Source organism: Bison bison, unplaced genomic scaffold (assembly GCF_000754665.1).
Source record: "Bison bison bison isolate TAMUID 2011002044 unplaced genomic scaffold, Bison_UMD1.0 scf7180017864192, whole genome shotgun sequence".
In the NCBI taxonomy this organism is placed as follows: Eukaryota; Metazoa; Chordata; class Mammalia; order Artiodactyla; family Bovidae; genus Bison; species Bison bison.
In genome coordinates this window covers 3,221,578-3,243,094 of record NW_011494764.1, presented here as the reverse complement: position 1 = coordinate 3,243,094, position 21,517 = coordinate 3,221,578, and the positions used below count along the sequence as shown (strand labels likewise).

The following is a 21,517-nucleotide window of genomic DNA, read 5'->3' as shown; positions in this document are numbered from 1 at the left end:
GCACTTCACATGGCCCCAGCACGTCACATGGATTGGGGGAAGGGTAGCTCCCCAGAATTAGATGGTGGGGCTGTCTCCTGGAAGCATGTTCTAGGATGTTCCGTCCAGGGCCAAGTTCGTTCAGGCTGATGGGGAGGGGCTGGTTTTTCTTGTTTTCGGAAATGACGTCTTGGTACGAGAGTAGAACCCATGACACAAGCTACTTAGGACCTACTTGTGACTCATGTGCCCCTGCCCAGGGCCCATGGCCACCCCATGGGCTGAGTGTCTGTGGAGGACATTCTGCAGAGGGACACGTGTCTTGCCCGCCTCCCTGGTTTGCTGCTCAAGCACACATCAGCTTGCCTTTCACCAGTCTGCCCGGACGCCCTAGTTTGAAGGGATGGTTTTCAGTGTCTGGAGCCATGGTGTCTGGAGATGCTGACTCCTGTGCTTTCTCTGTCTCCTTAGGAAAAAGAGTCCGTCTTGGGTAATTTGGCCAAAAAAGCTAAACTGACAGAAGACATGTTTAACCAAGTCCCAGGAATTCACTGCAACCCCTTGATGGGGGCCATGTACGCCTTTCCTCGAATCTTCATCCCTGCGAAAGCCATGGAGGCAGCTCAGGTCAGAGGTGCCGGGTCGGGCTGGCTCTCTCAGCAGGTTCACTTGGAACTCTTTCTTGCCTTGAGGAGCATGAGTGCTGGCCCTTGAGGCTCTGAACTTGGTGTATCCATCGGTCAGATGGTACTTAACGGATAAAGATAACGGGCTCCCGGAGACCCAGCCCTGCAGCCGCTGTGGTGATGGGGTGTGTGTGAGGGCAGACCCAGGTGTGATGTGATGCATTTAAAACTGAATAGAAACTGGAGAAGCATCAAGAGCTGTCTCCTCTGCCTGGCCACCGTACCCTACAGTAGCGCTTCTCAAACTCGAATGTGTACATGGATCACCCGAGGCCCTGTGAAAAATGGCAGTTCTGGTTCAGGAAGTCTGTGGAGGGGCCCAAGGTTCTGCATTTCCAATAAGTTCTCAGGTGGTGCCACTGACCCTGGTTTGAGGATCAAGGGCCAGAGCCGTATCTCTGAAAGTGTCCTCACACCCCCTAACCTACCTTGTTAAACATTCAAAATCAGGCCCCATCCCTCAGCCTGCTGAATCAGAATCCCTGGTGTTGGAGCCCAAGAATCTATTTAAGAGGTGGCCTGGTTGTGCAAACTGAAGTGTGAGAAGCACCATCAGCAGGGCCCCGAGAGGCTTGTTCCTTAAGGTTCCCCTGGGCACAGACCGCAGGGCCTTGGCTTGGTGTGTAGGAGGCCAATGCCAATGCCTGGGGAGCTACTCTGTGGGGGTACGGCACACAGGACTCGGGCTGGCACTCCCTAGGGGACAGCAGGAGCCCCACAGCCCACAGCTGTCCCAAAGCGGCCTTTGGGCTCTTTGCTCCCGGCCCCAGCTGCCTGCGTACCCAGGGTCCTGCCTTGTTTCTCACAGGAAGAGAGGGCGGAGGGGCCCTGCCCTGGGAAAGAACCCACCATGTCAAGCATATTGGGCTTTGAGATTGTAATGGTGTGTCTGTGCAGTGTGAAATCGGGAATGACTCCTAAGTTCTGCCCCGTCCCCGCAGGCCCATAAGATGGCCCCTGACATGTTCTACTGCATGAAGCTCCTGGAGGAGACGGGCATCTGTGTCGTGCCTGGCAGCGGCTTCGGGCAGAGGGAAGGCACCTACCACTTCAGGTACCACTGCCTGGTTCCACCCTCAGGTACCCCTGAGGGGTGGGTCCTGGTTTGTCTTGGGAAACTTGGGCTTCTTAACAGCAAGGCAACTTCAGAGACTGAGATGTGTGAAGCCCCTGTGCACTCATCCCACTCCCATTCTGTCCTGCCGCAGAGATAGCCGAGACCCTGCCCAGGGACTAAGGAAGACTGTGGGTGGACTCCACGGTCATCTCCTTGACCGCTGTCTCCCCCTCCACTGCCTCCATCTATCACAAGCTTTCTGCGGTGTTCCCAGTGCTGTGTTTTCTTTTCTCCCCTTGTCCCTTTTCAACTCCATGATGTATCAGTCTGCATCCAGGAGCTCAGTAGCTTGTCCACTGAGCCAAAAACCTGCTGAGATGTTGCCTCTGAGATACGGTGAAATTGCTGTGCCGCCTTTCACAGGCATGGGACTCTACCAGGTCAGCTGAACAGCTCAGCCAGGGCTTCCCACCAAGGCCAGGTCTGTTTCTGAAAAGCCTCTCCAATGTTTCCTGCAGCAGGTGTCAAAAAAAAGAAATGTCTTGGGCTTAGCACCTGGGGCCGAGTTTTGAGTCAGTGAAGGTCATGGGCAGTGCCCCTCAATGGACAAATGTGTGTGGATAGCCTTTCCACCCTAGTTGGGTTCATCTTGGCAATTTGTGGCTCACTCAAGAAGTGGTTACTTCTTGAGAGCTGCCCTTAGGGATGGAAAGCAGGTTGACAGCATTGGAGGGAGGAGTTAGTTACCATGGCAACTTGGGGATTCGTTTGGAGGGAAGTTGTGACTGAAGGTTCTCACTATGAGACTGATAGTGGAGATGGGAAAGGCTTGTCTAGCTGGAGTAGGGGCGGCTCCAGAGAAAAGTTCTGTGTACCTTTCAGAGTGTTGGGTGGGTTAAGTAAGCTGAGATGCCGCCACCAGCTTACTGCATTTGTTCACATGTATGAGTTGGCTAAAAAAATATGTGAATGATGAAGGAAAGTGGTTCAACGAGTGCCAGGTGCTGTCCAGGGCCTGTCCCTCCCCAGGAAGCTTGCCTGCACTGTGTGGTTTCCACAGCTGCAGGTAGAGGAGGGACCTGCCAGATTCACCCCTGTCCCCTTCTCCAGAGCAATTCGTGTCCGACTATGCTCTTCTCCTTCCTGACAGAATGACCATTCTTCCTCCGGTGGAGAAACTAAAGACGGTTCTACAGAAGGTGAAGGACTTTCACATAAAGTTCCTGGAGGAGTACGCGTGAGGACTCCTCGGGCCCCAGAGGGAGACCGGGCCCTCGGCCTGCCTCCTGATATGCCCGCCCAGCCCAGCCCAGACTCGCCTCCCGCAGCGACTCCGCCTCAGGCCTTATGAAGGTCACTGGTCGCTTTCATCGTCATTTTTCCCCAGGACACTTCTTTCTTTGTGCCTTGATGTTGGGAGCACCTCTCTTCTGAGCAAATGTGAATCGGGATGCCTCAGAAGCCCTGTTTCTTTGATGCAGCCAAAGTAGAGGGGACTCACTCAGCATATGTGAGTCTGCTGTTGTTGCTTGTGGAAAATTCATTTGGGGTTTAAAACAGCCTGGGTGTGTTGGGTGAGCTGCTTCAGGTTTGCAGAAACAAGGCATTAGGAAATGTATAACTTAACCATGATGAAGACTGGAAATCCCAAACTCACCGCTGTGATCTGTGAAATAAAACCCTTAGCGGTGTGAAAATCTATTCCTTCAAACAGGAGAGCCTGGAGTCCACTGGAGGCCCAGAGAGGGCCATCCTTCTGACCTGGAGGCAGGCATCCTGCTCTCAGACAAGAATGGTGAGGGTAGCAGCACAAGATGCCAGGTTAGGGGGTGGTGGATGTGGGGATTATGGCCAAGGCCAGAAGGTCCTGCCGGGGAGGCGTGGGTGTGAGCCAGGCTCCAAGGTGAACCAGGCCTCCATCCGGGAGCACACAGCAGGTAGTGAGGACTCTGCCCACAGGGGAGCTGCAGGTGAAGGGTTCTCTTGAGCTTTCTTAGGCTGGGACACCCATCTTGAGGTCTCCCTGAGCTCCAGGAGCACGGGGTTCATCAGCCCAGCAATATCTCAGTCGTGGGGGATTCTGCCTGATGGTGTGTGGATCTATCCCACTGTTACCCAACAGCCAGCCTCACCCAAGGGCTTCAGGGAGCTTTTAGGCAATAGTAGAACAAGGAAACTCAGAAAATGTCCTAGTGAAGGAGGGTATCCTTAGAGGCATGAAGACAGTTAAACCACATGCCCCTCCTATAGTGTTTGTTCTTTGGACCAAGCGGAATTTGGTCCCTATCCTAGCTCTTAATTGGTCCAAGTGCCTGGTAGCATGGCTGCTCTGAACATGTGATCCGATTCAAAGTTTATAAAAGTGTTCTATAAGTAAAGTATTTTGCCTCCACATCTGTTGCTGGCTCCCCTCCAGCAGGCTCATATGCAGGCTCATAGCATCAGTCATCTTTTGGGGGTAGGGGTGGGGGATCATCCCCCAAGCCTGCAGCTTCCCTGCCATGAGCAAACCTGGGTGGGGAGCCTGACCCACACTCCCCAGAAGTAGGCACCTCAGGCCGCAGCAGGCTTATGCCCTCTTCTCTGGGCCGTCCCTGGTGGGCTTCCCTGAGAAGCCAAGGCCAGCTCAGGAGTCAGGGGATCCAGCAAGTCCTGAAGTGGAATTGAAGGGACCCAAGAGAGAAATCTGAAGAGGCTAAAGGAGTGAGCTTTGAAAGCAGCCTCCTGTCCTGTAATCTCCACGCCAGGTCCACGCATGGGATGCAGTAGGAAACTTCAGACTGCCCCTGTCCACTAGCATCACAGCCCCTATGAAGAAAGTAGCCACAATCTCAAATAACAAAGGGAATGTTTTAGAACTTTTTCTTCCTTAAAACTTCGAGGAAGTTGCACTTGTGCCTGTTGATGGTATATAAGCCAGGATGTATCCCAGAGCTTGAGATTTCTGGTGAAAAGGTTAAATAGTAGAAGCTAGTATATTTTCTATATTTTTGTAACAATTGCTTTTTTCATGGGGGGGGAGTTGGGGTTAGTATTTGTAGTTTTAACAAGTCCAGTAGTTTTTTTAAATGAATCTCTTCAGATTATAAGTAACCCCTAAAAACTTTGCAACGTTTACATGATTTTTTAAAAAAGATGCCATATACATTGGTTTGCTTTTAAAAACAAGTAAATACTTAATAAGGTCAGCTAGTTGGTTTAGGAGATTAACTTTGATTCAGGTAGGAACTCTGATCATGATAGATTTGATTTTCTGCAGATTGTGGTGTCTTGTTTGGGCACCACCAGAGTAAGCTGTTTGTCGTTTGAGGTTGCACTTTAAATCTGTACCTGTAAAGTTTTCTGCTGTTCACCTAGGTCTGCATGGGAGTTGGGGGGATGCTAGGCTATACTGTGGTGGTCCATGACCTTGTGGCCAGACCGGTTGTCCCCGTGTTTGTGAATTTGCAGGAAGAGCTGACAGTCCTTTTTCCAGTCTGGATTCTCATAGGCATCTCCTGACAAAGGTACTTCACGATAGCTCTGATGGAAATTTCTAAACAATAAAATATATGTCCAAAATGGTGACTGTTTAACTTTCTTTGTATTTTGAATACCAAACGGACGTCACTGATTGTACACCTGAAGTCTTATGTTGCTAAGGCACAGCCCTTCGGTTTCCATTTCTTCTTCTGCATCAACCCTAAGGACCCTGGGCTGCTTTCTATTGCTTATGTATTCTTTTAAAATAGAATGCTGTTCAAATGAAAACAGACCTTGATTTTCTCATGGGAGTGAAACGAACTAGAACTAGCAGCAGCTTCGCGGGGGAGCCCAGGCAGGCAGGGGGAGCTGGAGAAACAGCCCTGAGGCCGGGGATAAGGAGCAGCTGCCCAGACAAGGGGTTTCATTCATTGCCCCAGGCTTTCCCAGACCCACGTCAATTTTAATGTGTGGTTCTGGAATTCAAAACTTTATTTTTCACTTAAAACTGAAACTTCTTTTTTAAAGAAAGTCTGGAAATATATATAATTTTAAAAAGTAAGATTCTTTCGGGTGGAAGGCTTGGAAACACTGAAAGTAGCTTAAGCGGAAGAGAATTTATTGGGTCATGTAAAAGGAATTTATTGAAATCCTGGAGGGATGCTGACTTTAGTTTTGATGTATACTGTTAAGAGCAAAGCCTGCCTGCCTGTCCGGCTATATTGAAAAATATCATAGAAGGGCTCTGCCTTGGTCCACATGCCCTTCCCTGAACAGTAACTGTGGCCTTTGAGAATAGAGTGTTTTGGCTGGCCCTGTGTATGAGCAGAGGTAGAGAAGGGCCTAGAATTGCCAGCCCCATGAGGGCCTTTGGAGGAGAAGCTGCTACCCATAGGAATGAGGGGTGGAGGTGATGCTGCACCCACAAACCTCATTTACCACAGGTGGCTCTTCAGACGGAAGCTGGGGGAGGTGTGTTCAAGGCAGGTTGAAAGTCATTACTAGTTGGTAACACAGGGGACTGAGATGCTCTGCACACACACACACTGTCCTTGCACACATACCCCAGGAAGTGTACATCTTGTCTGGTGAGCAAACTATGTGTAGTACATTATGCAAAGGGTTTATTAAATAGACAATATTGGGAGATACAGTTATTCTAGAGCAGTAGTTCCCTTGTCACTAGGGACTGGTTTTGTGAAAGACACTTTTTCCACGGATGTGTGGTAGGGGAGGGAAAGTTCTAGCGGTAATTCGAGAGATGATGGGGATGGGTGGTTCCGGTGATAATACAAGCTGTGGGGAGTGGCAGATGAAACTTCCATCCCTCACCCACCACTCACCTGCTGTGTGACCGAGTTCCTAACAGGTCGGGGGGCTGGGGACCCCTGCTCTAAATTATTTTGGTATAGTGTTTGCTCTAACCACATCTAGAAAGCTTTTGAATGTTTGATAAGGACCTAGCATAAGCCCACAGACTGCTGGAGAATGGGGAATCAGAAGCTAATAAGAGGTGGTCACTGTCCTCAAAAAACCTATGGATGGAATGACCACTGAATGGTTCATTGCTCAAATCCCATCCACCTAGTGGTGCTGGGCTTAATAGAAGCATATGGGTGATGCATAGGAGGGAGAGGCTGACTCTGTTCTCTGCCGAGTTGGGGTGCCTCTACCCACCCCTACTCTTTCCACAGTGCCTTCTGAGGTCTTGCTTTTAGCCTTCATCCTGCCACTGAGCCAGGAGACTCTTCAAGAAAAAGGAAAAGAAACTTACTGCTAGGTACCCAACCAGTTCTTTGCCTTAAGAGGAACAGGTCAGCTAGAGTTTCCTATTGAGATTTCATTCTCCTACTGAAAAAAAATAAGAGACACCCACATACCTATGGTCAATTAATCTCTGACAAAAGGGCAAGAATGTACAGTGAAGAAAAGACGGTCACTTCAATAAGTGATGCAGGAGAAAATGTAAAACAGCAAGATTAGAACATTTCCTCCTTCACACCATATTCAAAAATGAGCTCAAATGAATTAAAAACCTAAATGTAAAACCGAAGCCATAAAACTCCTAGAAGACGACATAGGCAGTACATTCTTTCACATAAATTATAGCAATTTTTTTTTGGATCTGTCTCCCAAAGGAAAAGAAATAGGCCTTAATTAAACTTCAAAGATTTTGCACAGCAAAGGAAGCCTTTGACAAAATGAAAAGACAACCTACTGAATGGGAGAAAATATTTGCAAATCACTTGACCAACATGGGGTTAATATCCAAAATCTATAAACAGCTCATACAGTTCAATGTAAAAAAAAAAAATTCAAAAATAGGCAAAAACCCTGAATAGACATTTTTCCAAAGAAGATATACAGATGGCCAACAGATACATGAAAATATGCTCTCTATGTTGATAAAAGCAAGCAAGCAAAAAAAAAAAAATCTCACGCTGGTCAGAATGGCTATCATCAAAAAGTCTACAGAGGACAAATGCTAGAGAGGGTGTGGAGAAAAGAGAACACTTGCGCGCTGTTGGTGGGAATGGAAATGGTGCAGCCACGATGGCAAACAGTGCGAGGGGGCGGGGGGGTCCTCAAAGAGCTGAAAATGGGAATTCCCTGTGACCTAGTGGTTGGGACTCCGTGCTTTCACTGCTGTAGGTCCAATCCTGCAAGATGTGTGGCGTAGACAAAAGAAAAACTAAACTAAAACTAGAACTTCCGTATGATCCAACAATCTCACTCCTAGATATAATATTTGGAAAAAAATGAAAACACTAATTCAAAAACATCCATGCACCCCAATGTTCATTACAGCACTGTTCACAATAGCCAAGACATGCAAACAGCCCAAATGCCCATGATAAGATGATTGGCTTGAGAAGATATGGTATATATACATATAAATGTGTGAATGTGCATAGCAAAATAGAAAACAAACTACTGGTTACCAGCTGGGAGAGGGTAGGGGAAAGGACTTGACAGGAGGATGGGATTAAAGATACAAACTACTACATATAAAATAGATAAGCAACAAGGATATACTGTACTGCAGAGAGACCTATAGCCATTATTTTGTAATAATTTTTAATGGAGTATAGTCTATAAAAATACTGAACCTCTATGCTATACACCTGAAACTAATATTGTAAGTTAACTACAATTTTAAAAAATCGATCAGTAAAAAGATTAGAAGATAAAGAGTCATCCCTTGGTATCCAAGGGGGATTGGTTGCAGAATCCCCTAGGATACAAAAAATCTGGGGATGCTCAAGTCTCTTATATAAAATGTACAGTATTTGAATATAACTTACATGTATTCTCCCATATACTTTAAAGCATGTCTACATTACTCATAATACTTAATACAATGTAAATGTTATGTGAATAGTTGTAAATACAACGTAAATAGTTGCTGGTGTGTAACAAATTCAACTTTTGCTTTTTGGAATTTTCTAGAAAAAAAAATTATCTGAGGTTGGTTCAGTTCATAAATATGAGGGTTGACTCTCATGATTTCTTTTGTCTCCTCCCCAGTTTTGTCTGTCTTTGCTCTGAGTGCATAACCTTGAAGTCCTTTGGATGATATTCAATTTCAAAACTGTAAAAGCGTCCAGAATCCTAGTGATGCTTAGGTCAGTGCACAGAAGTATACATTAAATAAGCCTAAAACAAAAAATATTCTGATTATCAAAGTAAAGATATTCATGTGGCAAAACTAGAAAATAAAGTCATGGAAGAAATTTTTTAAATCCCCTATAATCCTCCAGAATTAATCAAGCCTGACATTCATTTTTGTTGGCTGTGCTGCATGGCTTTTGGGATCCTAGTTCTGGGACCAGGATCAAACCTGGGCCTTCAGCAATGATAGAGTGGAGTCCCAACCACTGGACTGCCAGGGAATTCCCCTAACATTCCTTACTGTCCTCTTCCTGAAGGTATTTTTTATGGCTGTGTGTTTGGATCCTAATTTTTCCCCTTCAACATTAGAACATGATTAAAGTGCCTGATGAGCAGTTTGGGTGGCTACTTCATGAGTTTTATGGATAAATAGCCATATTAACTACTGGTTAGCTACACGCTTAAACATTTAGATAACATAAATTCTTGGTTTTTAAAAATAATGCCACATAATACATCTGTGCATAGAGAGGGTATTCTCCTCCCTGGCTCCTGTGTCATGGCTTATTGTGGAACATGCTCAGGAGTAGGTTTTTTCCATGAACCTCCAGGGACTTTGTCTCTGAGGCAGAGTTCAGAGCTCAGCAGATCATGGTACACACCTTGACCTTGGCTCTAGCACTTAGCAGCTGTGAGATCACTCATCCTCAGTATTGCCGTCTGCAAAACAGGGCTGATAGTACCCGCTTGTGGAATAACGGGACGACAGTGAGCACCGAACAGGAAAATGTGGGTGTTTTGCATGTGTGTGTGTGTAACTTAGCGTAGCTCAAGGCAAGTAGTTTATTTATTGATTACTTTCTTTGATAGTCTGATTAATTTTTAGAGCAGTGCTGATATGATACATGTTCAATACATGTTTAAATAAAGGGGAAATTACGCTCTTGGCACGCTAGATACAGTATGAAAATGACATGTAGAGGAAGTGAAGCCTCTTTCCCAGGACTGCTGAATATATTCTGCTAGACAAAGTACACAGGTGAGTTATTTGGATATTTTTTTGGTCAGTGGTAACCTTTTTATTTTTGCAGTCACACATTTTCTGAAATAAAAATACACTGGGTCCAGTTACACAGAATTCTTCATGAGGTTCAGTTCAGTTCAGTTCAGTCACTCAGTCGTGTCCGACTCTTTGCGACCCCATGAACCGCAGCACGCCAGGCCTCCCTGTCCATCACCAACTCCCGGAGTTCACTCAGACTCACGGCCATTGAGTCAGTGATGCCATCCAGCCATCTCATCCTCTGTCATCCCCTTCTCCTCCTGTTCCCAATTCCTCCCAGGATCAGAGTCTTTTCCAAGGAGTCAACTCTTCGCATGAGGTGGCCAAAGTACCGGAGTTTCAACTTTAGCATCAGTCCTTCCAATGAACACCCAGGACTGATCTCCTTTAGGATGGACTGGTTGGATCTCCTTGCAGTCCAAGGGACTCTCAAGAGTCTTCTCCAACACCACAATTCAAAAGCATCAATTATTCGGCACTCAGTTTTCTTCACAGTCCAACTCTCACATCCATACATGACCACTGGAAAAACCATAGCCTTGACTAGATGGACCTTTGTTGGCAAAGTAGTATCTCTGCTTTTCAATATGCTCTCTAGGTTGGTCATAACTTTCTTTCCAAGGAGTAAGCGTCTTTTAATTTCATGGCTGCAATCACCATGTGCAGTGATTTTGGAGCCCAAAAGAATAAAGTCTGACACTGCTTCCACTGTTTCCCCATCAACTTCTCATGAAGTGATGGGACCAGATGCCATGATCTTAGTTTTCTGAATGTTGAGCTTTAAGCCAATCTTTTCACTCTCCTCTTTCACTTTCATCAAGAGGCTCTTTAGCTCCTCTTCACTTTCTGCCATAAGGGTGGTTTCATATACATATCTGAGGTTATTGATATTTCTCCCAGAAATCTTGATTCCAGCTTGTGCTTCTTCCAGCCCAGCGTTTCTCATGATGTACTCTGCATAAAGGTTAAATAAGCAGGGTGACAATATACAGCCTTTACATACTCCTTTTCCTATTTGGAACCAGTCTGTTGTTCCATGTCCAGTTCTAACTATTACTTCCTGACCTGCATATAGGTTTCTCAAGAGGCAGGTCAGGTGGTCTGGTATTCCCATCTCTTTCAGAATTTTCCACAGTTTATTGTGATCCAACAGTCAAAGGCTTTGGCATAGTCAATAAAGCAGAAATAGATGTTTTTCTGGAACTCTCTTGCTTTATCGATGATACAGCAGATGTTGGCAATTTGATCTCTGGTTCCTCTGCCTTCTCTAAAACCAGCTTGAACATCTGGAAGTTCATGGTTCATGTATTGCTGAAGCCTGGCTTGGAGAATTTTGAACATTACTTTTACTAGTGTGTGAGATGAGTGCAATTGTGCAGTAGTTTGAGCATTCTTTGGCCTTGCCTTTCTTTGGGGTTGGAATGAAAACTGACCTTTTCCAGTCCTGTGGCCACTGCTGCGTTTTCCAAATTTGCTGGCATATTGAGTGCAGCACTTTCACAGCATCAGCTTTCAGGATTTGGAATAGCTCAACTGGAATTCCATTACCTCCACTAGCTCTATTCATAGTGATGCTTTCTAAGGCCCACTTGACTTCACATTCCAGGATGTCTGGCTCTAGGTGAGTGATCACAGCATCGTTATCTTGGTCATGAAGATCTTTTCTGTACAGTTCTTCTGTGTATTCTTGCCACCTCTTCTTAATATCTTCTGCTTCTGTTAGGTCCATACCATTTCTGTCCTTTATTGAGACCATTTTTGCATGAAATGTTCCCTTGGTATCTCTAATTTTCTTGAAGAGACCTTTAGCCTTTCCCATTCTGTTGTTTTCCTCTATTTCTTTGCATTGATAGCTGAGGAAGACTTTCTTATCTCTCCTTGCTATTCTTTGGAACTCTGCATTCAGATGCTTATATCTTTCCTTTTCTCCTTTGCTTTTCGCTTCTCTTCTTTTCACAGCTATTTGTAAGGCCTCCTCAGACAGCCATTTTGCTTTTTTGCATTTCTTTTCCATGGGGATGGTCTTGATCCCTGTCTCCTGTACAATGTCACGAACTTTCATCCATAGTTGATCAGGCACTCTGTGTATCAGATCTAGTCCCTTAAATCTATTTCTCACTTCCACTGTATAATCATAAGGGATTTGATTTAGGTCATACCTGAATGGTCTAGTGGTTGTCCCTACTTTCTTCAATTTAAGTCTGAATTTGGCAATAAGGAGTTCATGATTGGAGCCACAGTCAGCTCCCAGTCTTGTTTTTGCTGACTGCATAGAGCTTCTCCATCTTTGGCTGCAAAGAATATAATCAATCTCATTTTGGTGTTGACCCATCTGGTGATGTCCATGTATAGAGTCTTCTCTTGTGTCATTGGAAGAGGGTGTTTGCTATGACCAGTGCGTTCTCTTGGCAAAACACTATTAGCTTTTGCCCTGCTTCATTCCGTATTCCAAGGCCAAATTAGCCTGTTACTCCAGGTGTTTCTTGACTTCTTACTTTTGCATTCCAGTCCCCTATAATGAAAAGGGCATCTTTTTTGGGTGTTAGTTCTAAAAGGTCTTCTAGGTCTTCATAGAACCATTCAACTTCAGCTTCTTCAGCGTTACTGGTTGGGGGATAGACTTGGGTTACTGTGATATTGAATGGTTTGCCTTGGAAACGAACCGAGATCATCCTGTCATTTTTGAGATTGCATCCAAGTGTTGCATTTTTGACTCTTTTGTTGACCATGACCATTTCTTCTAAGGGATTCCTGCCCACAGTAGTAGATATAATGGTCATCTGAGTTAAATTCACCCATTCCAGTCCATTTTAGTACGCTGATTCCTAGAATGTAGATGTTCACTCTTGCCATCTCCTGTTTGACCACTTCCAATTTGCCTTGATTCATGGACCTGACATTCCAGGTTCCTATGCAATATTGCTCTTTACAGCATTGGACCCTGCTTCTATCACCAGTCACATCCACAACTGGGTATTGTTTTTGCTTTGGCTCCATCCCTTCATTCTTCCTGGAGTTATTTCTCCACTGATCTCCAGTAGCATATTGGGCACCTACCGACCTAGGGAGTTCCCCTTTCAGTATCCTATCATTTTGCCTTTTCATACTGTTCATGGGGTTCTCAAGGCAAGAATACTGAAGTGGTTTGCCATTCCCTTCTCCAGTGGACCACATTCTGTCAGACCTCTCCACCATGACCCGCCCGTCTTGGGTGGCCCCACACGGCATGGCTTAGTTTCATTGAGTGAGACAAGGCTGTGGTCCATGTGATCAGATTGACTAGTTTTCTGTGAGTATGGTTTCAGTGTGTCTGCCCTCTGATGCCCTCTCACAACAGGTACCATCTTACTTGGGTTTCTCTTACCTTGGATGAGGGGTATCTCCTCACGACCGCCCCTCCTGACCTTGAAAGTGGAGTAGCTCCTCTCGGCCCTCCTGCGCCCACGCAGCCGCCGCTCCTTGGACGTGGGGTTGCTCCTCTAGACTGCCGTCCCTGACCTTGGGCGTGTGATAGCTCCTCTTGGCTGCTGCCCCTGACCTCGGACGTGGGGTTGTTCCTCCAGGTTCTGAGTAAATCTAGTGCCTGTTAATCCATCATAGCCTGGAGCAAAAGTTTCCTGTTTCGTATCTCTAGAGGGCTGTGGGTTACATTTGTCCAAGCTTATACAGCTGTCCACTTACAATCTGTGTATTTCACTGCAAATAAATTATAACTCAACAAAAAGTTAGCGGGAAATACATGCATCCCTTGATCCAGAAATCTCACCTCTAGGAATTTATCCTTGGACATTTTCCCACTTGTGAAAGATGTGTATATATATATGAAGTAAAATTTCTATTTTAAGGCAGGACAAGAAAAATTAAACACAATTCTCTGTGTGTTTGTTTGGACCTCCTCCTCCCTCCCTGATGTGCAGTGTGCATTTCACTGCACATTAACTAGAGCTCCTCAAAGATGGGAAAGCAGGCTCAACTGGAAAGATTTTTTCTCTCCCCTGCCTTCTGACACTAGCAGTGTAACTTCTTAAAAGAATCATGTTCTTTTCCAGCTCTGTAGGGCATCAGTAAGGGGTCACCATGACTTGCTGGTCACTTTGTATAAGGGCTCTGTATCCTTGGTGAACTTTATGTAAAATAGCATGTAATTTTCAAAGTTCCCAGGTACATCCTTACAGTTCCTTTGTATCAAAAATGTATATGATTGCACCTTCAACTTCTAGCAGGTACACAGTTTCTCAGAGCTTTCTGAGAATCTGCTTTCCAGGTTATAATCCTCAGTTTGGCTTGAATAAAATTCCCCCTTTTTTCTTCTTAACTTGGTAGTTAATTGACTTTTCTACGACTGTGTTCAAGAATGTTCACGCCAGCAGAGCAAAAGAGGGGAGAAACTTACACACACACTAATGAAGGATTTGTGTATCCCTCCAAAAGAATGTCATGCAACTGTTAATCCAGATTAGTACCTCTGTAGCTACTGCCCTGAAAAGTCATCTAAGATCCACTTTTAAATTGAAGTAGAATTGCAGTCGCCATCCATAGGGCAGTCTTGGTATTGTCTGATCAGACTCACCCTATCCTGGGAATACTCTCCCCCCACATCAGAGGATTCCCTCACTCTAAAGTGAGTCTGCACCTTCTAAGGTGATTCCGCAACCCCTAGACTGCAGGTGGGTAAATCCATTAACAGGATTGTCCAATTTGAAACCCCGAGTCTAATTCTTGAAAGGCTAAATTATTTTTATAAAGGAAAACTCAAGCCCTAAAGGTAAACATGGATCTTGTCTCATAGAGGAAAGTGCTCATTAATGAGACAATAAAACTGACATTCAGAGAGAATCAGGGATGAGAATTCACAGTCCAAAGGCCTTCATGGGTTTTGCCCTTTTGCTTCAGTTGCTTTCAGTGTCCCCAGCTACATCCCCACTGCTCCCGTGGCTTGGTTATCTAATTTATTGGATCCTGCTGCTGCTGAGTCGCTTCAGTCGTGTCCGACTCTGCGTGACCCCGTAGACGGCAGCCCACCAGGCTCCCCGTCCCTGGGATTCTCCAGGCAAGAACACTGGAGTGGGTTGCCATTTCCTTCTCCAGTGCATGAAAGTGAAAAGTGAAAGTGAAGTTGCTCAGTCGTGTCTGACTCAGTAACCCCATGGACTGCAGCCTACCAGGCTCCTCTGTCCATGGGATTTTCCAGGCAAGAGTACTGGAGTGGATCGCCATGCTATTGGATCCTAAGAGCCAATAGAGTCTCCCTTTTGGCCAAGTTAGCTGGAGTTAAGTTCCTATTGCTGCAGGCAAAGCATATGTTAGTGTACACATAAGGAAAGACTAGGGGGAAAGAGTTTCATGTGTATATATATATATGTACACAGGTATGGTCTACAGATGCTCACTCAGCTTACTTTTTAGTAAAGGGAACTTGGAGGAGGAAATGGTGCAACCACAGCTATCCACAACTGCTGCCCGGTTCATCAGAGCAGTAAGTGAGGCTGGGGCTAGTTTTGTTTAAAGGCAGGAATGTGATTTTTGAGTGAGGAGTAGGAGTCTCCTGGCTAACCTTGAGATAGTGATGTACCTGACTAGTATTTGATTATGGAAATCAATCTCTCTCATTTGCTCTGTGTCTAATTTTCAGTCTCCATGTCTCTGTCTCTCTCTTAAAGATGAAGGATTTTCCCTCATAACGTTTTTCTGCCCTAAAATACTTAAGCTGGCAAATTCTTAAGAAGAATTTTTAAAAAATCATCAAGCTGCTAAAAAGTTGCAAACCCTTATTTGTCTTTAGAGCTTTGCTGGATTCATCAGATTTCACATTTAGTTGCTGAATGCAATCTATGTTCCTAAGAAAAAATGTGTAAATCAAAGGATTTCTAATTTTTTTAATGGTTGCTTTTTAATAAGTGTTCTTATATTGGTTTGTAAAAAATTAGAAAACACAGGTAAGAAAAAGAAAAAGAAAATCACTCATGGAAATGAGAATATAATGCAGATAATGCAGAAATGGAAGGGTTTATTGTTATTTGTTAGATGTGATAACAGCATTGCAAACGCATAAGAAATGTCCCCCTCTCCCTTTTTTTGTCCTTGCGCAGGCTTTCTCCTATGGGCTTCTCTAGTTGTGGAGCACAGGCTCTAGAGCGTGCGGGCTCAGTTTTGGCGCTGCACAGGCTCTGTAGTTATGACCTGGGAGCTTAGTTGCCTCGGGGCATGTGGGATCTTAGTTCCCCAACCGGGGATCAAACCCGCATCCCCTGCATTGGAAAACAGATTCTTAACCTCTGGACCACCAGGAAAGTCCCAGAAATGTCAAGATGCATGTTGAAGTATATAGGAATAACATTCAGTGGTGTCTGACATTTGCTTTAAAATACTTTAGAAAAGAGAGGCCAGTGAAAAAAAATAGGTGTGAAAATATTACTATTCAACAAAGTAGTATAAATTTTAAGACTAAATGTATTTCTTTATTGGAAAAAATAAGTGCAGCAAGTGTGGCCAAATATTGATGATAATTAATGATAATTAATGATTTGGATTAATGATAATTAATAGTAGATGTAGAGACATTCATTTTATTATTTGAGTTTTCTGTATATTTTCATAATAAAAATCTTTTTAAACACCTGCAACCTTCAAATGCAGAGAAAAATAATTATTTTCAGTTTCATGTACATCCTATCAGAACAGTTATGCAGGCATATATTTTATTTTATTTAAATTGAAATTTGGTTTTAATTGGAGGATAATTGCTTTATAATATTGTGTTAGTCTCTGACATATATCAACAGGCATATATTTTAAAAATATCATAGTGAAACATCATTTTCTATTATATAATTAACATAGCCATAAAACATTCTTTACAACATTGTTTTTTAGCAACTACATGCTATGCATTGAATAGATGCATCAAAATTTAATGGAAGAACGTTCAGGTTATTTTCAATTCCTTACAATCAGAATCTTTCAATGAATATTCTTACACTGACTCTTGCACAGTCATAATTTTCCCAAGATAGAGGCCCAGAAAGGGATTTCCGGACGCAAAAATGTTTAAGCACCAGGGGGAGCTGGTCACCTATCCATTACCGAGAGCCTGTGTGTGTGTGTGTGTGTGTGTGTGTGTGTGTGTTGGAAAGCAATCCTCGTCCTTGAACTTAGCAGCTGAGCCCATCTCTTGTTTCATATTTCAGCTTTCTGCGATGAAAGTACAAAACAGCTGGGCACACAGCCCCATTGTTTAATGCCTGACACCCAGGAACATTTAACTGAGCCTGTAATCTTTGAAACCCTCTTACCAAGACAGACCACGATAGATTAAATAGAAGTTATAGACATGTGCCAGTGATAACTGTGTCAATCTAGAGGTTCTGTGCAGTGGGAGGTTGGGCTGGGTGCTGGGCAGAGGGATGGGCCTGCACACCAGACTCTAGTTAGGGGAAAACTTGTTTCCTTATGACTCACTGGCAGGTTTTAGCCTACAGGTGATTCTTTCTGCTACATTGTTATTTTGTAGGCTGTCTTGTAGTTATTTTGACCCTTTGACTAGCTTTGAAAGCTGGATCAGATTCTCACCAGATTGCAGGGAAGGAGACCAAGACATTTAACCATTGACTTGCCTCGGAGGTTGTCAAGATCCTAATGCGGGTGCTGCCCCACAGACTGTATCCCTGACAGACACACATCTCTTTGTCAGGAAGGGTCCTCTAGGGTTGACCTCCCAACATTTCAGCTGATCACAGATGACAACGGACAGAAGCACAATAACCAGAAGTGGAGGCAGCACACTCCTTCCCGGCCTCTCCCTGCCCTCCTCCCCAAAAATGTGGACAATTGATGTTTCTCAATCACACAAATGCTATCACCTTCCAGTCCTGAACCCTTCAGTGTGAAAATATGCTACTGCCACAGGCCAGGTTATGTCATTTAGGTAAGAATGGTCCCACCTCAGGCTCACAGGTGAGCATGGGACCCAGGTTGTGCCCCTAACCCCAGTGATTGGTTCAAGGATGGCACATGACTAACACCAGCCCAGTGGGTGCCCCACCCAGGACTTACGGTGGGAGGGTGGAGAGGGAGCTGCTGCTTTTACAGGCTTGCTGACTTGGTTGTAGAGCATCATGTTGAAGAACCTGGGTGTTGGAGTTTGGAGTTGAATTGGAATCCTATCTTCATTATTGGCCATGTGACCTTTCTGAAATTTCTTTATATCTCTAAGAATTGGCTTCCTTGGGGCTTCCCTTTGGCTCAGATGGTAAAGAATCTGCCTGCAATGCAGGAGACCCAGGTTCAATACCTGGGTTGGGAAGATTCCCTAGCAAAGGGAATGGCAACCCATGACAGTATTCTAGCCTGGAGAATCCCAAGGACAGAGGAGCCTGGCAGGCTACAGTCCATAGGGATGCAAAGAATCAGACATGACTGAGTGCTCATTGGTTGGTTGGTTCACTCGTAAGCTGGGGTAGTAATAATTTCCACCTTACAGAGTTATTGTAGGGTTCGTGTGATGTAACACATGCAAAACACTAAGCCCTAAGCCAGGCACATATCAGTCATTCCAAGCTTTTGTTTGGCAGTTAGGACACCATCCGTACCCTGAGATGTAGAGAGAGACAGCAAGCTTCCATCCTGCTAAGCCCGTTCGTCCACAGCACTACCTCCCTCTCATCAAACATATACACACATATATATTCCACTGTCAACATGTATATAAAATGAGGCATCATCAGATGACGACCGTGCATCTGGGATTTTCTGGGAACTCCCAATTTCAAATATATGACCCTGTTGACAGAAAACGAATTGCAGCTTCTGGTCAGAAGAACATACTTCCTGTCCTTCTCTGAAGGGGATGAACTAGAGCCGTTGCTCTGGGTGTGTGATTTAGGCCATTCCAGGAGCAGAGTGATTCTAGAACTGGGCCAGCCTTGTGTCAGGTAGGACTCAGTTGGTTTGCCAAGTGAAAAAAAAACTCACCATTAGCTCTAATTCACAAGAACTGAGGGTGAAGAAGGTACTGCCCCTTGGAGTAGAAGAAAGGAAATTTTACATATAAAGGGGAGGATAGTATATACTTTAGGATTTACAGACCACATGGTCTCTGTTGTAACTGCTCAGCCCTGCTATTGTAGCACAAAAGCAATATGGAAAATATGGAAAAGAAGAGCATGGCTGTGTTCCAATAAAATTTTATTTACAAAAACAGGTGGTCGATGACTTGACCCATGGGCTATAGTTTGCTGACCCTTGGCTTTAGAGGAAAACCAGTGTATAAATACCCAGAGGGAGAAGATTGAAAGAAGGTAGCCAAAATACCTAAAAATCCTTTTATAAGTCCCTAACACTCCTGATCGGAGGAGGCAATGGTAACCCACTCCAGTACTCTTGCCTGGAAAATCCCATGGATGGAGGAGCCTGGTAGGCTGCAGTCCATGGGGTCGCTATGAGCCAGACACGACTGAGCGACTTCACTTTCACTTTTCACTTTCATGCATTGGAGAAGGAAATGGCAACCCACTCCAGTGTTCTTGACTGGAGAATCCCAGGGACCGGGAAGCCTGGTGGGCTGCTGTCTATGGGGTCGCACAGAGTTGGACATGACTGAAGTGACTTAGCAGCAGCAGGAACAGCAGCCTGGAATCCAGTCTACATGGACAGAACAAGGAAAAATTTTTTCTCTACTATACCAGGAGTTCAAATTCAAGACCTTGAAAAAGTATAAAGATCACACTGGGAAGCTTGTGTGCTGACGTTTTTCTTCTTTATAAGCATTGATTTCTTTATGTTAACTCTTAACAGGCAGACCCCTGGACCCATGATTGTTCACAGATCAAGACTCTTGGACCTTCAACAATACAATATATTATATATTATGGACTCTCCCTCCTTCAGGTGTTCCTCACTGCTTCTTACAACTGTATTGTTTTGTTCATTGCAACCACAAGGTGTCTTAGATGCAAATGTGTACTAATCAGTGTAAGCAGAAAGTTAATCAACTTGTTCTGAAATGTCTTGGTCAGACAAAAATGTATACCATTGGCAAAGGCATTCTAAAGATTATACATGGACCAAACATTAAATAATTTAAGGAATCTTGTGTTGAAAAAATGTAGTCAATAGTCCTCTGTGAATAAATACAAAGAAGAACAAGGAAGCTCTATGAACAAACTTTTTGAGGCCAGAGCCATTCTCAAAATGAGAAATCAGAGGGCTTCTAAAGGAGTGATGGCCAGTGGAGCACTGCTTCTTCATAATTGATCCTCGAACTTTCCCATCTCTGAAGCAATCAGCTAAGACAAGCGCCTAACCAATAGTTGAATCTTTTTTTTTTTTTAATAACAAGAAATGAAGTATTCAAAGCAGGTCATTATAGTGGATATCTCTAGACTGTTGGGATATACAGGGACTATCCAACACTGCCTGTCTTTCCTAGGATGACCATTCTGGGTAATTAGCCACGGACTGATGTCTAGGATCAAGTGAGAGAGGACTTAGAACCTAAGGAGCTTTACATAAGACATTCCTGGATTGATAGGGTGAGAAAGTTAATGGGCCGGGGTGTCACCATGTTGCCCTGTTCAGCCACAGCCATCCATATTGATAGGCTTGTCTGCAGAGCCTGGTCATTCAGAGCACTGAGGACAGAGATCAGCTTTTGAGGACAAGAGATGTGCCTTTGAGGAAATAGCTCAACCCTCTTGGTGAGCTCTGTAGAATCCACCTTTCAGATGCCTGAGCAAGGCCAGAACCTTTAAGACTTGAGTCCAGCTGAAACCAGTTACCCACATGGGAAGTCCGGTTCCCAATGGCACTGGGATTAGTACCTGAGGCTAAAGACATACTGGACTGTCTTTAGTGGAATGTGTCCTTGAAGGAGTACCTGTCGTGCCTCAGCAGGTGGTATATAAAGGCTTTCTCCTTAACTAAAACTTGTGTCCTCTCAAGTAGATGTTTTAAAATATGCATTCATATTTTATAGATTTGGTTTTACTGTGAGTTACATTATAGCCTTCAAGATGGAAAATTGCACCTTAATAAAGTAAAAATGTGGGTCATCATGACTAATTTGGCAAGCAAAATAGTATTTCAGCATAAGGTCCTTGGTGGTGAACTGTTTGAGAAATTGATAGTGTGAACACTGTACGACTAACACATACACACACACACACACACAAGTCGCTCAGTCGTGTCCAACTCTTTGCGACCCCATGGATTGTAGCCCACCAGGCCCACCAGGCTCCCCAGTCCATGGGATTTTCCAGGCATGAATACTGGAGTGGGTTGCCGTTTCCTTCTCCAGGGGATCTTCCTGACCCAGCGATCGAACCCGGGTCTCCCGCATTGTAGGTAGATGCTTTACCGTCTAAGCTACCAGGGAAGCCCATCAAAAACACAGAAGAGTAGTAGTAAGTTTCAAAAGGATGTCAGTTGAGATCTTTTATAGATGAAATCTACTTCCTACAAGGATATATTATTTTTTGGAGTTCCTATTCAGGGATTTAGGTCATTATTTTAGATCCTTCAGATCTTATGGTTCAGGAGATCCAGAGGCACACCTCTCATTTAGTAAATTTTTATTTAGGTTCTACTATATGCCAGTGTTCTTTGCATTAGAAGCTTAACTTTATAATCTGTGCATTGTGTACAAATGCACAAAGTCATATT

General features: G+C 44.4%; 1 protein-coding gene across 1 annotated transcript in view; it reads left to right on the top strand.

Moving 5' to 3' along the window:
* The window catches only part of GPT2 (glutamic pyruvate transaminase (alanine aminotransferase) 2), a 34,608-nt gene extending 29,319 nt beyond the window's left edge, over positions 1 to 5,289 (top strand). The window contains exons 9-11 of the mRNA XM_010843906.1: positions 451 to 606; positions 1,607 to 1,719; positions 2,873 to 5,289. Of these exons, the coding sequence (XP_010842208.1) occupies positions 451 to 606; positions 1,607 to 1,719; positions 2,873 to 2,963 (360 nt within the window). The 3' untranslated portion in view covers positions 2,964 to 5,289. The remainder of the gene's footprint in view (positions 1 to 450; positions 607 to 1,606; positions 1,720 to 2,872) is intronic.
* Positions 5,290 to 21,517: the final 16,228 nt, after the last annotated feature.